The sequence below is a fragment of the Periplaneta americana genome, chromosome 1 (assembly GCF_040183065.1).
Source record: "Periplaneta americana isolate PAMFEO1 chromosome 1, P.americana_PAMFEO1_priV1, whole genome shotgun sequence".
Lineage (NCBI taxonomy): Eukaryota > Metazoa > Arthropoda > Insecta > Blattodea > Blattidae > Periplaneta > Periplaneta americana.
The window spans coordinates 108,354,050-108,367,167 of record NC_091117.1 but is presented as its reverse complement, the minus strand read 5'-3'; the positions used below and the strand labels follow the sequence as shown (position 1 = coordinate 108,367,167).

The 13,118-nt window shown below is 37.3% G+C and overlaps 1 protein-coding gene across 8 annotated transcripts in view; it reads left to right on the top strand.

The window, feature by feature from the left end:
* Yif1 (Yip1d-interacting factor 1) overlaps nucleotides 1-13,118 on the top strand; it is a 159,468-nt gene that overhangs the window by 95,993 nt on the left and 50,357 nt on the right. For all 8 annotated transcript variants that reach the window (XM_069825549.1, XM_069825508.1, XM_069825525.1 and 5 more), the window contains one exon: nucleotides 6,085-6,178. In XM_069825549.1, the coding sequence (XP_069681650.1) occupies nucleotides 6,085-6,178 (94 nt within the window). The remainder of the gene's footprint in view (nucleotides 1-6,084; nucleotides 6,179-13,118) is intronic.

The window sequence follows — 13,118 nt, the reverse complement described above, 5'->3', positions numbered from 1 at the left end:
TGTTGAATGTCATGAATTCACCTACAGAATAGAAGACGTGAGAAATTAGGTACTTCTTTAATTTGACCCTAAATAATTTTATGTTTTGAGTTTCATTTTTTATATCGATAGGGAGGCTATTAAAAATTTTTACTGCCATATAACGCACTCCTTTTTGATAGCACGATAGACTTGCCGATGGAGTATGAAAGTCATTTTTTGACGTGTATTTATGCTATGAACTGTTGAATTAGTTACAAAGTTTTCACGATTATATACGAGGAAGATTATTAATGAAAAGATATACTGACAAGCCATGGGCATTGTTTGTAGTTTTTTTAAAACAGTCCTACACGATTCACTAGATTTGGCACCTACTGTTATTCTAATTACTCTTTTTTGTAATAGAAATATATTGTTACTATCTGTGGAATTTCCCCAGAATATTATTCCAAAACTCATTACCGAGTGGAAGTATGCAAAGTATATTGTTTTTAAGGTATTGATATTTACTATCTTTTGCATAGATCTAATAGCAAAACAAGCTGAATTTAGTTTGGGGGTAATTTCTTTAATATGATTTTTCCAGTTTAACACATTATCGATTTTTAAGCCAAGAAATTTGGTTGTTGTTGTTTCTAATAGGGATCTATTATTAATTATTATTGCGCTAGAAATTTGCGACATTGAATTTGGACAGGATTTAAATTGAATTATGTTAGTTTTGTTACAGTTTAATACCAATTTATTGACTGAGAACCAGTTACATATTTTGAAGAACATTATACAGATCTACTGGAGGATGTCAAAAAAGATGACACTCCGAAAGATGTACTGAAATCATTAGCCTTAGAAACAATCCATATAAGATTCCCAGAACAACAATGGCTCCATATTTTTACTGACAGCCCCTTGCTAACAAATCAAATCGGAGCAGGTGCTGGAGCTACATGGCCTGTTCTCCTTTTACAAATCCCTTGGATTTGGTACTACAAATTTTGATGGAGAAGTCAAGGCCATATCTACGACACTTCAAAATCTTCTGTACAGAATAACTCACTTCCAGCATGCAGTAATTCTTTCTGACTCAAAAGCAGCTATTTTAGCTATAATATCCACTTTAACACCAAAAAGTCTAAAATTCTTGAGTGCTGGATATGCCTATTTCACCTCAACAACCTAAAGAAAAAAATAGTTTTTCAATGGATACCAGCACACTCCGGATTGACTGGCAACGACGTTGCTGATTATCTTGCCAAAAAGGGCTGTGGTACTATTCAAAAACCTGCTACACAATTGTCCTATTTTGCAACAGAAAGAATGATTACTTCACAATACCATAAAATTATAACAAATCATCATCTCCAAATTTCCAAAAATAAAATGTGGGAATCTGTCTCAACCCAAAACATCCCTGGATACCCAAGGAAGAATGCAGTTGCAATTTTTAGACTGTTTACAGGCCACGACTGCTTGGCCAAGCATCTCCACAGGATTGGAATATCTCCTTCACCACTCTTTTTCAGCCATGCCCAAGCTCCCTCTATGGAATTTAGGTGTGATGAACTGAGTGGCCACTCCATTCTTTGAATACCATTATCATGAAGTACTTGTTCACAATTTCGGCTCTGTGAGGCCGAGCATTGTCATCCACTAGTGTGAAGTCTGGACGAAAAGCATAGCCTTGCACAATTGGTGTGAGAATGTTGTTTCTATACAATGCACCTGTCATCGCACCTCTGATGGACAAGTGGCATATGGCGACCATACATGATGCCATCTTAGAACACGATACTCTCTCCATCGTCTTCACACCCTCACAGAACAATCATCTGGGTATAAACAGATGCGTGTTTCATCACAAAAGAACGTGAGGTCCCATTGCTCTCTCCCCCAGTTTTGGTGATCTTGCCCATCTCATCCGGGCAAGTCTGTGATGCCGAGTGAGTACAGAAGAACGAATTGGCCTTTGGAGGAGTCAACAAGACTGAAAGCATGGCGACATTTGGCATTTCTGATACTTTGCGTTGTTCTGTTCCTAATTTGTTTATAGTTTTAAATATTTACCTCAGATTTGTTGTGTCTATACTTCCAGTAGGTGGCGTATTGTGATGCTATGTGGTTACATATGCAATAAATCATCCATGAGGTGGGAAGATGAGTAGCACGTCTTTTCCTTAAGGGTGCATGTTTATCAAATAATTGTATCATCATATTATTAAAAGTGGCTAATATTTCATAAACAGTGATTAAGTTAAATATTGTATGCCATGGTAGTTGTCATCAGAAATTAGTTGATTGTTGTCAGCATGTTTTAGATCTCTGTAAGTAATTAATTTTGCTGCAGCTTTTGAGCACTGAAGAGAATACCCTGCGAATATTAAGTCATGTGCAGATATTCCAGGAACAGGCAACTGTCCTTGATGTTACAGAATTGTTTGTAATAATTAGATCAATTAGGGTTTCAGTAGTAGTTGTGTGATGGGAGGGGTTATAGGGAAGAAGTTTTAAGTTAAATACTTCTAACACATTACACAGTTGCTTAGTTCCATTTGATTTAAGGGCCAGAAGATTGGTGTTGAAATTACCGAAAATCAGAATGTGTTCATATTGCAGTAAAAGGTTAGTTAATGGACTTTCTAGGTCAGATAAATGCCCTGCTTTGAGAGACTTATAAACAACAGCTACAAGACATTTCTGTAGGCTGGCTTGTATTTCTATGAATAGGTATTCACGGTGTGCAGCATCACCTTGAGATTTCAGAAGAATTTTTGTATGTAATATTTAAAAGTTGGGTGAACTAAGTTAATAAATAAAATAAATATAAATAAAGCTCACAAACTAATTTGACTCTGTGTAGTTCACTTGAAAGTTGGCTGAAATTACAGGTTATGATGACTGCAGAAATGTCTGAATCAAATAAATGAGTTTCAGCATCAGAGTACAAAATTTCTTGACTTACTTGAATGACCACAGAAATGTTATGTGATTTTTTCAGAAACATTAATATATGCTTCTCTCTTCTGGTTAAAAGTCTTACAACTGACTTATTTGAATATGCTTTTGAAGAAACGTATCATAAGGAATTTCTCAAGCCCAGTATCTCAAAATTGGATATACAGGGTGTTTCAAAAATACGGGGCATAATTTCAGGTATGTATTTCCCACATGTAGACAATCAAAATAGTTCATTACAACATGTGTCCGGAAATGCTTTATTTCCGAGTTATGGCCTTCACAACATTGAAATTCACCGGAATGTTTTTTCTTTCCGCAGGTCATTGCCGTCAAAGGAGACATTAAGAGGGCACTCTGACAGTTCATTCTGAGCTGAAGGTTACATTCAGTGTTGTGTAGGCATTAGACTGTGCGACATGTATTCAAATCAAGAGCTGGCAGAGATACACTTCATGTACGGTAAGGCGGATGGCAATGCTGCGCTGGCTCGTTGTTTGTACCAGGAGAGGTACCCACAGCGACAGATCGGAAGACATTTGTATGTCTCCATTACCGTCTGTGCGAGTATGGAAAATTTAACTCTCCTGGTTTGGGAAGGGGACGACCAAGATCTACAACTCCAGAAGTACAGGAGGAGATTTTGGAGGCTGTGAACATGACTCCTTCTATCAGCACACGAAGGGTAGCGTTGCAAGTCAATGTTTCTCATACGTCTGTCTGGAGACTGTTGAAGGAGTATCAATTGTATCCTTATCATTTGCAACGTGTACAGGCCCTGTCACCAGCAGATTACCCTGCACGAGTTAGGTTCTGTCAGTGGTTCTTGCAGCAGTGTGGTGTAAATCCGAACTTTCCTGCCTTAGTATTATTTACAGATGAAGCACAGTTCACACGAGATGGCATAACAAATTTCCACAATCAGCATGTATGGGCGTATGAAAACCCATGTGCAACTGTTCCATCTCATCACCAGGTGCGATTCTCCCTCAACATGTGGGCCGGTATCATTGGTGATCGATTAGTTGGACCTCATGTACTTGTAAACAGACTTACGGGGCAGGCGTACACAAACTTCCTGGAAAACACCATACCTCATGTTTTAGAAGACACTCCACTGATCAATCGTCAACACATTCACTTCTTGCATGATGGCGCTCCTGCACACTTCAGTCGTACGGCTCGCCGGTACTTGGATCGAAGGTTTCCTGATCGATGGATAGGTAGAGGTGGCCCAGTTGCTTGGCCTCCACGCTCACCTGATCTGAACCCTCTCGATTTCTACTTGTGGGGCCATTTAAAATCATTGGTTTATTCGTCTCCGGTGCCTGATTTGGAATCCCTTCGGAATCGAATTGTGGCATGTTCTGAGGACATATGCGATACTCCTGGAGTTTGGGATCGTGTTCGCAGGTCAATGAGACATCGATGTGAGGTCTGTATTCAAGCAGGAGGTGGACATTTTGAACATCTTCTGTAATGACAACGACCTGCGGGAAGAAAAACGTTCCGGTGAATTTCAATGTTGTGAAGGCTATAACTCGGAAATGAAGCATTTCCAGATACATGTTGTAATGAATTATTTTGATTGTCTACATGTGGGAAATACATACCTGAAATTATGCCCCGTATTTTTGAAGCACCCTCTATAGTGACTTAACACTATTGGACTCTGAGCCGTCCAAATATCTGTTTATCAAAATGTAGGAAAATCCAGATTTTTCAGAAATTCCCTGGACAGAAGTAGGGCATGCCCAGGATTTTCCAGACGTCTGATAACCCTACTAACATGCAATAGTGGCACCTGTCAGTTAGAAGTTACTATCCTTAATATAAATATATTGTAAACATGTAAGTCAGATTATGGATTGAAGTTATCCGGGCTAAAGAGCCATGTTCTGTTGGCACTGTTGCTACCATACGTTTCGTCTGCTGCTCTGGCAGACATCGTCAGTGGTGTGGCACATGGGAGCGCAAAGAGCTCCTTAGTGTGCTGGGAACGACTGGGACTGTGGCTGGTTGCCTTGTGGTATTTAAGGTCGGGATGGATCGTGGCTCGCAGTTGTTGCTGTGGTCTACACCATTGGCTGACGTGTTGTGATGAGTACCATCGTGTTATGATGAGATCTTTGCGCTCCCTGTTCTCTATAGTTCCCTTAACTTTCATGTAGCTCACTGTAAAATCATTATTATTAAGTTTTACCATAATTATTTTGTAATATTAACATACTTTTAAGTATGATATAAGCCTAAATCTGTACTGTAAAAAAAATTAAAATTATGGTTTATTTAACGAAGCTCGCAACTGCAGAGGTTACATCAGCGTTGCCGGTGTGCCGAAATTTTGTCCCTCAGGAGTTCTTTCACATGCCATTAAATCTACTGACATGAGCCTGTCGCATTTAAACACACTTAAATGTCATCGACCTGGGCCGGGATCGAACCCGAACCTCGAGCACAGAAAGCCAGTGATATACCGACTACGCTACCCAGGCTGACTGTACTGTAAATATTTTGTAAGAAAATAGATATTGACGTAATTTACAGTGTAATATAGGCCTAAGCCTAAATCTAAGTACATATTTTCTGTCCCTTTTTCGAACAATGTCCTCCCTTTTGAAGCTTTGTATCCTCTTTTCTATCAGTGTGAATCTGGTCACCCTATACTGTAAATATAGACTAGATCATTACTAAGTCTTCATTTCTTACAAGAAACAGTTCACAAATTTAGAGTAATAGTAAATCTACCATTCATTGGAACTAGCTTAATATGATACACAAATTTGCACATTGACATGGTGCTCATGTGATATTACTGGCAGTTCGAAAGTACTCTGTAGTTTTGGTTGCAGACTATGAGCAATTATTATTTCAAATTCATTGCAAAACCACACTATCTAGGAATTACCAATAACAATCCAGCAAGTAGAGATCATGCTGCCAATAGTGAATTGGCGAACTGTGACACTCACTAAGATTTATTATAATATTGTAATGAAATGTGACTTTGTACAGTTATGCTGTTCTGTTATTTCATTGTAATTAGTAGTATGTGAAATTGACGGCTTTCCTTAAATTGCGTGTTCAACATTGAGTTGTATTCATGTTGGAGAGTTTCATTAATTGTGATCACCCATGGCTTGTTTACAGGATAATCTATGCAGTGTTGCTCAGCCTGGTATTCCATAAGACAGGGTATTACATTGGACTCATCTACTGCAGCATTTCTCTTGCTTTCTTCTTAGTGAGTATATTTTATCCTGTAATCACTAGTTTTACTTTTAGTCTTAAAGACATGTATATGCCAGAAAGAAGGGGAAATAAGGCGAGGTGGTGAACAGAAGTAAAAACTTTTATATTACAACATAGATTTTACAAATAACATATAAAGGGTTAGAAGTAAAGGCATATAAGTGCACTTTAGTTACTTTTGAGAAAATGTGTTTGAAAATGTTTAAGCTTTAATTTTAAATTTTAATGTGAGATGTTGTTGAAAGATATATCCCTCTACCTCTAAAATTTTTTATCCTTTAGCTTCCCAGATGCACTTAACTCATTTATTTAGAAATGTCACCTGTACCCCTTTGTTTCTGACCTCCTCATAAGAGGTATTGTGAATATTAGGGGTGAACTCACAAGTGAGATTCTTTGTTGAGTTTGCCAGTATTAGAGTCGGGCAAACAGCCTCTTACTCCCACTCGTTCTCGTAGGCAATACTAGCTGGCTGATAATGCCAGTTCCGAGAATCGTATTCTCGAGATTGGCACACTCGGGAACGAGGAATACCGGATCCCGGCCTGTTATTGCACGGCCGACTTATCATTATGAAATGCATACACTGACTGCCGGCTTAATTGCATCTCATCACTGCAATTCGTGACTCTTTCTGAAATATTAATGTTCATAAAGTAATTTAAGAAGGCACAGCAGTGTGGTAGCAATAATACAGCACATTGTGATTGTCGACATTCTTACAGAAGTCACACTATTTTAATTAACTATTTATTGCCTTTCTTGAGAAGCAAAATAATGCAGCACTTTCAGTCGTTACCTAATCCTAAGCTAGTCTAAAACAATAACAAGTTATGGTTGAAGCTATGATATACTTTCTCGCTATCAGCATTTCGTTGACATTCTGTATTTAATCATTCGATAGTGTTTTTATACGCTATAGTAATGGATATCACACGACTATTATTATTATTATTATTATTATTATTATTATTATTATTATTATTATTATTATTATTATATTGCGCATTCACATCTGGATGTTTCGTTGTTATGCAACGGCATCATCAGCATGGGTAATTATTGTGCTGTGTAAGGACGAAATAAAATAATTAATACTTATTATTATTATTATAAAGGACCAAAGACTCTGACAAAAGATATTTTTGTTTCCCAACTGATAAAATGCTGAATGTGAATTGGAAACACTTTTGCAAGAGGAAGAACAGAATTACGAAATAGAGTAGATCCTTTCACAAATTGATCATAATTACTTACAAATGCGTTTTAAGGAACCCAGAGGTTCATTGCCACTCTCACATAAGCCTGCCATCTGTCTCTATCCTGAGCAAGATTAATCCAATCTCTACCATCATATCCATTTTTATATTATCTTCCCATCTACGTCTCTGCCTCTCCAAACGTCTTTTGCCTCCCGCCATTCAACTAACACTCTATATGAATTTCTGGATTTGCCCATACCTGCTAGATGTTCTGCCCATCTCAAACCTCTGAATTTAATATTCCTAATTATGTCAGGTGGAGAATAGAATGCGTGAAGTTCTACATTGTGCAACTTCCTCCATTCTCCATCCCTCTTAGCCCCAAATATCTTCCTAAGAATCTTATTCTCGAACACCCTTAACCTCTGTTTCTCTCTCGAAGTGAGAGTCCAAATTTCACAACCATACTGAACAACCGGTAATATAACTGTTCTATAAATTATAACTTTCAGATTTTTTTACAGCAGACTGGATGATGAAAGCTTCTAAGTCTCCATATTTATTCTGTGTTTAATTTCCTCCCGAGTATCATTTATATTTATTACTGTTGCTCGCAGATATTTGAATTTTTTCACTTCTTCAAGAGAAAAATTTCCAATTTTTATATTTCCATGTCGTACAATATTCTCGTCACGAGACATAATCATATACTTTGTCTTTTCGGGATTTACTTCCAAACCTATCTCTTTACTTGCTTCAAGTAAAATTCCCGTATTTTCCCTAATCGTTTGTGGATTTTATCCTAATATATTCACGTCATTCGCATAGTCAACCAGCTGATGTAATCCGTTCAATTCCAACCCGTTCAAATGTTGATCCGATGTATTGCATTTCTATTCTTGTTCCATTAAGGCCGGGTGCACACGAATCAGACGCGAAGCGACACGGCGCTGTGCAACGCTACGTTTTGCTTTACAACGCCTCGCGACAACTCAAAACTGTCTGCTCGCGACAACTGATTTCCTGGCTGTGGGATTGGAAAACTGGCCTAGGCTAGAAAATGGCGTCAATAATAGAGGACTGTCTATATGAAAAGTACTATTGTATTTGCTTATTATTTCCTAAGGACGCAAGTTCCTAAAAATCTATAGGCTACAATTGAAAGAGTCTTAAAATTAAAATGTACTGCACAAACGTCATTTTTTATGTTATGACTACTTCACGACTCACAATAAAGAAAAATAATACATTAAATCAATAATGAGTGATAGTTTAGAGCAGAGAATTAGGCTTACTACAAATTACACTGGTCAACAGTCATTTTGCACCAGACATAAAACTAACAAATTCTTACTAATTTCGACCTCCTGAATTAAAAAATAATAAGCAAAATGTTCCATCACTTCGGGTTTTCGAGATGCACAATATAATTAATTTTCTATGCATTTTATTTAAAAATCACCGTATTTCGTGTGTAACTATTTTGTTTTACAAATGTGAAGAACCATTATGTGAAAACAAATGTAGTATATGTAGGGCACCATGTTAGAAGCACTTGTAGAAAGGGAAATTATTTTATTGCCCTTCTACGAGTCTATTTCGAGGGAGTGAAACAGGTTCGCGGCATAAATTCACTTGAGTTTACCTGATTTTACTTGAGATGTGCATTTCTTTCACGGTGAGCTTAATTACATTACTGTAGTTTATATTTTGCAATATATCACCATGTCAAAACCACTTCTAGAAACGGAAATTGTTTTATTGGCCTTTTCGGTTCCATTTGGAGGGGAAGAAACAGGTTCGCCGTATGAAAATGCTTCAGTTTACCAGGATATTTCTGTGGTGTTAGTATTCTGTGTAGGACGTGTAGGCTATTTCTTTAAAGTGTGCTTTAATGATAATATTTAAAGTACGAATGGTTTATATGTGCGGATTTGAAGGTTGCAGCATTGCTATTGCTTTTTGGAATGCAATTAGGCTATATAAAATGTTGCTGCTTTCTGTACGAATTGGACAGTTGCGCTCCAGATATTTTATTTTTATTTTATTTTATTGGGTTATTTTACGACGCTTTTTCACCATCTAGGTTATTTAGCGTCTGAATGAAATGAAGGTGATAATGCCAGTGAAATGAGTCCGGGGTCCAGCACCGAAAGTTACCCAGCATTTTCTCGTATTGGGTTGAGGGAAAACCCAGGAAAAAACCTCCACCAGGTAACTTGCCCCAACTGGGAATCGAACCCGGGCCACCTGGTTTCGCGGCCAGACGCGCTGACCGTTACTCCACAGGTGTGGACTCGCGCTCTAGATAAGCATTATAAAATAAAACGACAATCACTAGAGCCAAAGAAGAAAAATATTATACATCAACCCCTTGTACCTCAAAGCGAAGTAATTTTACCCCTTTTACACAATAAGTTAGGGTTAATGTAGAATTTTGTTAAAGGGATAAATTATAAAACTGAAGCATTTTAAAATATCCAGGAAAATTTCCTGCTATTAATAATCCGTGGTGCTACATCCCGTGAAGAGCCCAGACTGACCAGCCGGCTGCTGGCCTCACGTCCACATGCCAAAACAGAGGTGGACGATCATCCAACTAGAAAGGAGGTATGGTGTGGTTAGTACGATGATCTCCCCAGTCGTTATATCTGGCTTTCGCTACCTACCGTAGCTCCCCAAGTGCATCACGATGCTAGGTGGTCACCGGTCCCATACACTGGCCGAAATTTCATGAGAAAATTTCTTCCCCCAAGAGGACTTGGACCAGAGCGCATTCCTTAACATTTCCTGCTATTAGTGATTCAAAAATAAAAGAGGGAGTTCTCAATGGACCACAAATTAGAGAAATAATGGACAATCACTTCGAATCTTTGTTGGAAGGAAAAGAGACAGCCGTCTGGATTGCATTCAAGGAGGTTGAATTAATTTTCTGGATAACTGTAGAAATGAGAACTATGAAGAACTAGTGAAAAATTTACTGTTGGCGTATTAAACTAGGGGTTGTAAAATTTCCCTGAAAATTCACTTCCTTCACTCACATCTTGACTTTTTTTTCCCGAGAATTGTGCGATTTCAGTGATGACCATGATGAGCGCTTCCACCAAGAAATTTCAACTATGGAGAAAAGATACCAAGGACAATGGAGTACCAATATGCTAGCAGACTATTGTTGGACTTTAGCTCATGATGTACCTGATGCCCAGTGTAAAAGAAAATGCAGAAAAAGGAAGTTGTAATCTTCTGAACAGTGAATATTTAGCCTTATTGTCATTATATAAAACAATAGCTATTTTAAATAGATATAAATTCCAAAATTTCTCAAAAACCGTAACCAACAACTGTTTTTATTGTCATATTCGTATTCAGGAGGCTCAAATTATGTAGAAAACATATATCACGTGTCTAGCGCAAAATAAAAATGTTAAGATTTGTTACGCAGTGTTATTATAAATTATTATTCACCTGGTGATTTCATCTCATTTGCAGTTTTTCACATATTTTCAGAAACCACATTATTCTCGTGATATTGTTTCAAAGATTGTACAGAATGTATCTTTCCTGTACTAAATCAACTAATTTATCCCCATCGAGCTCCATTATGAATAATGTGCCCTGCACAACAATAGTATTTTTTGTAGATAATGAAAGCGTGCAATCATAGCCACTACTAACGCATGCGCAGTACATTGCAGCTATCAGACAGTCTCCTCGCGACGAACTTCAAGCAGTCATTCGATGTTGTCTCTTCGTGTCGCCTTGTGTCTGCTCGCGACCGTCGCGCAGCGTCTGATTCTGTGTGCACCACATCATAAGAAATCAATGGGAGACAAGTACCACGAGACAAAACGTCGCGTCGCGCCGCGTCTGATTCTGTGTGTACCCGGCCTAACAATACATTAAGGGATTAGGTACAGCTTACAACAGTAAAATTTTGGAAATATTAAATATTTTTTTCTTCCATTACTGTATCTTGTTCAATAATGAAAATTAGTATTTTTAAAACACTGTCCTTCTGCTTTACTTACTTACTTACGAATGACTTTTAAGGAACACGCAGATTCATTGCCGCCCTCACATAAGCCTGCCATCGGTCCCTATCCTATGCAAGATTAATCCAGTCTCTATCATCATATCGCACTTCCCTCAAATCCATTTTAATATTATCCTCCCAGCTACGTCTCGGCCTCCCCAAAGGTCTTTTTCCCTCCGGTCTCCCAACTAACACTCTATATTATGGTTTCGCCCATATGTGCTACATGCCCTGCCCATCTCAAACGTCTGGATTTAATGTTCCTAATTATGTCAGTTGAAGAATACAATGCCTGCAGTTCCACGTTGTGTAACTTTCTCCATTCTCCTGTAACTTCATCCCTCTTAGACCCAAATATCTTCCTAAGAATCTTATTCTCGAACATCCTTAACCTCTGTTCCTCTCTCGAAGTGCGAGTCCAAATTTCACAACCATACAGAACAACCGGTAATATAACTGTTTTATAAATTCTAACTTTCAAGTTTTTTGAGAGCAGGCTGGATGACAAAAGCTTCTCAACCGAATAATAACAGGCATTTCCCCCCATATTTTATTCTGCTTTTCCCCCTGAGTATCATTTATATTTGCTTTATCATAATAACAGAGAATAAAAGAGGGTTATTATTATTATTATTATTATTATTATTATTGTTATTATTATTATTAAATTAGTTACTTTACGACGCTTTATCAACTGTTATAGCTATCTAGCGACTGAATGAGATGATGATAATGCCAGCAAAATGAGTCCAGGGTCCAGCGCCAAAAGTTACCCAGCATTTGCTCTCAATGGGTTGAGGCAAGAAACCTCAGCCAGGTAAAGGCTGGTTCACAATAAACCGGGAACAGAAACGACAATGAGAAATAATGTTAAAATAAATATTTAAATGTGAGCATTCACAATTAACAAGAAGATTGCCGGAGCCCAAGAACGGGAACGTGAAAGTTAATTGTGAATGCTCACATTTAAATGCATTTATTTTAACAATATTTCCGTTATCGCTGTTTCCATTCCCGGTTTATTGTGAACCAGTCTTAACTTGTCCCAACGAAGATTCGAACCGGAACCCGATCATTTCACAGTCAGGTGTGCTAACTGTTACTCTACAGCGATGGATTATTATTATTATTATTATTATTATTATTATTATTATTATTATTATTATTATTATTAGTATCACTGTTATCATCATTATCATTATCATAATCATTAGGATGATCAAAATTATGATTATCAGGATTATTATGATGGTTATTATTTATTATTATTGGCTTCAAAGTTATCATTAGGTACAACATATTAGAAATCTTATTAATTCTTAATTTGTTATTCTCATTCCTATAACATAAGGATAATTATTGTAAACCATATAGGCCTATATCATTTTATATTCCAACATGGCTACAATACAATAAGGATTGTTCTGTAACAATAATTTATAACGTGCACACCAATAGAAAGTGTAAGTTTCTATAGTATAGGCTGGTTCACAATAAACCGGGAACGGAAACAAGAACAGCAATAACGTTAAAATAAATGTACAGTATTTAAATGTGAGCATTCAGAATAGTTAATTGTGAATGCTCACGTTTAAATACATTTATTTTAACAATATTTCCGTTCTAGTTCTCGTTGCCGTTTCCGTTCCCGGTTTATTGTGAATCAGCTTTTAATATTTTCATGTTTCATATCATTG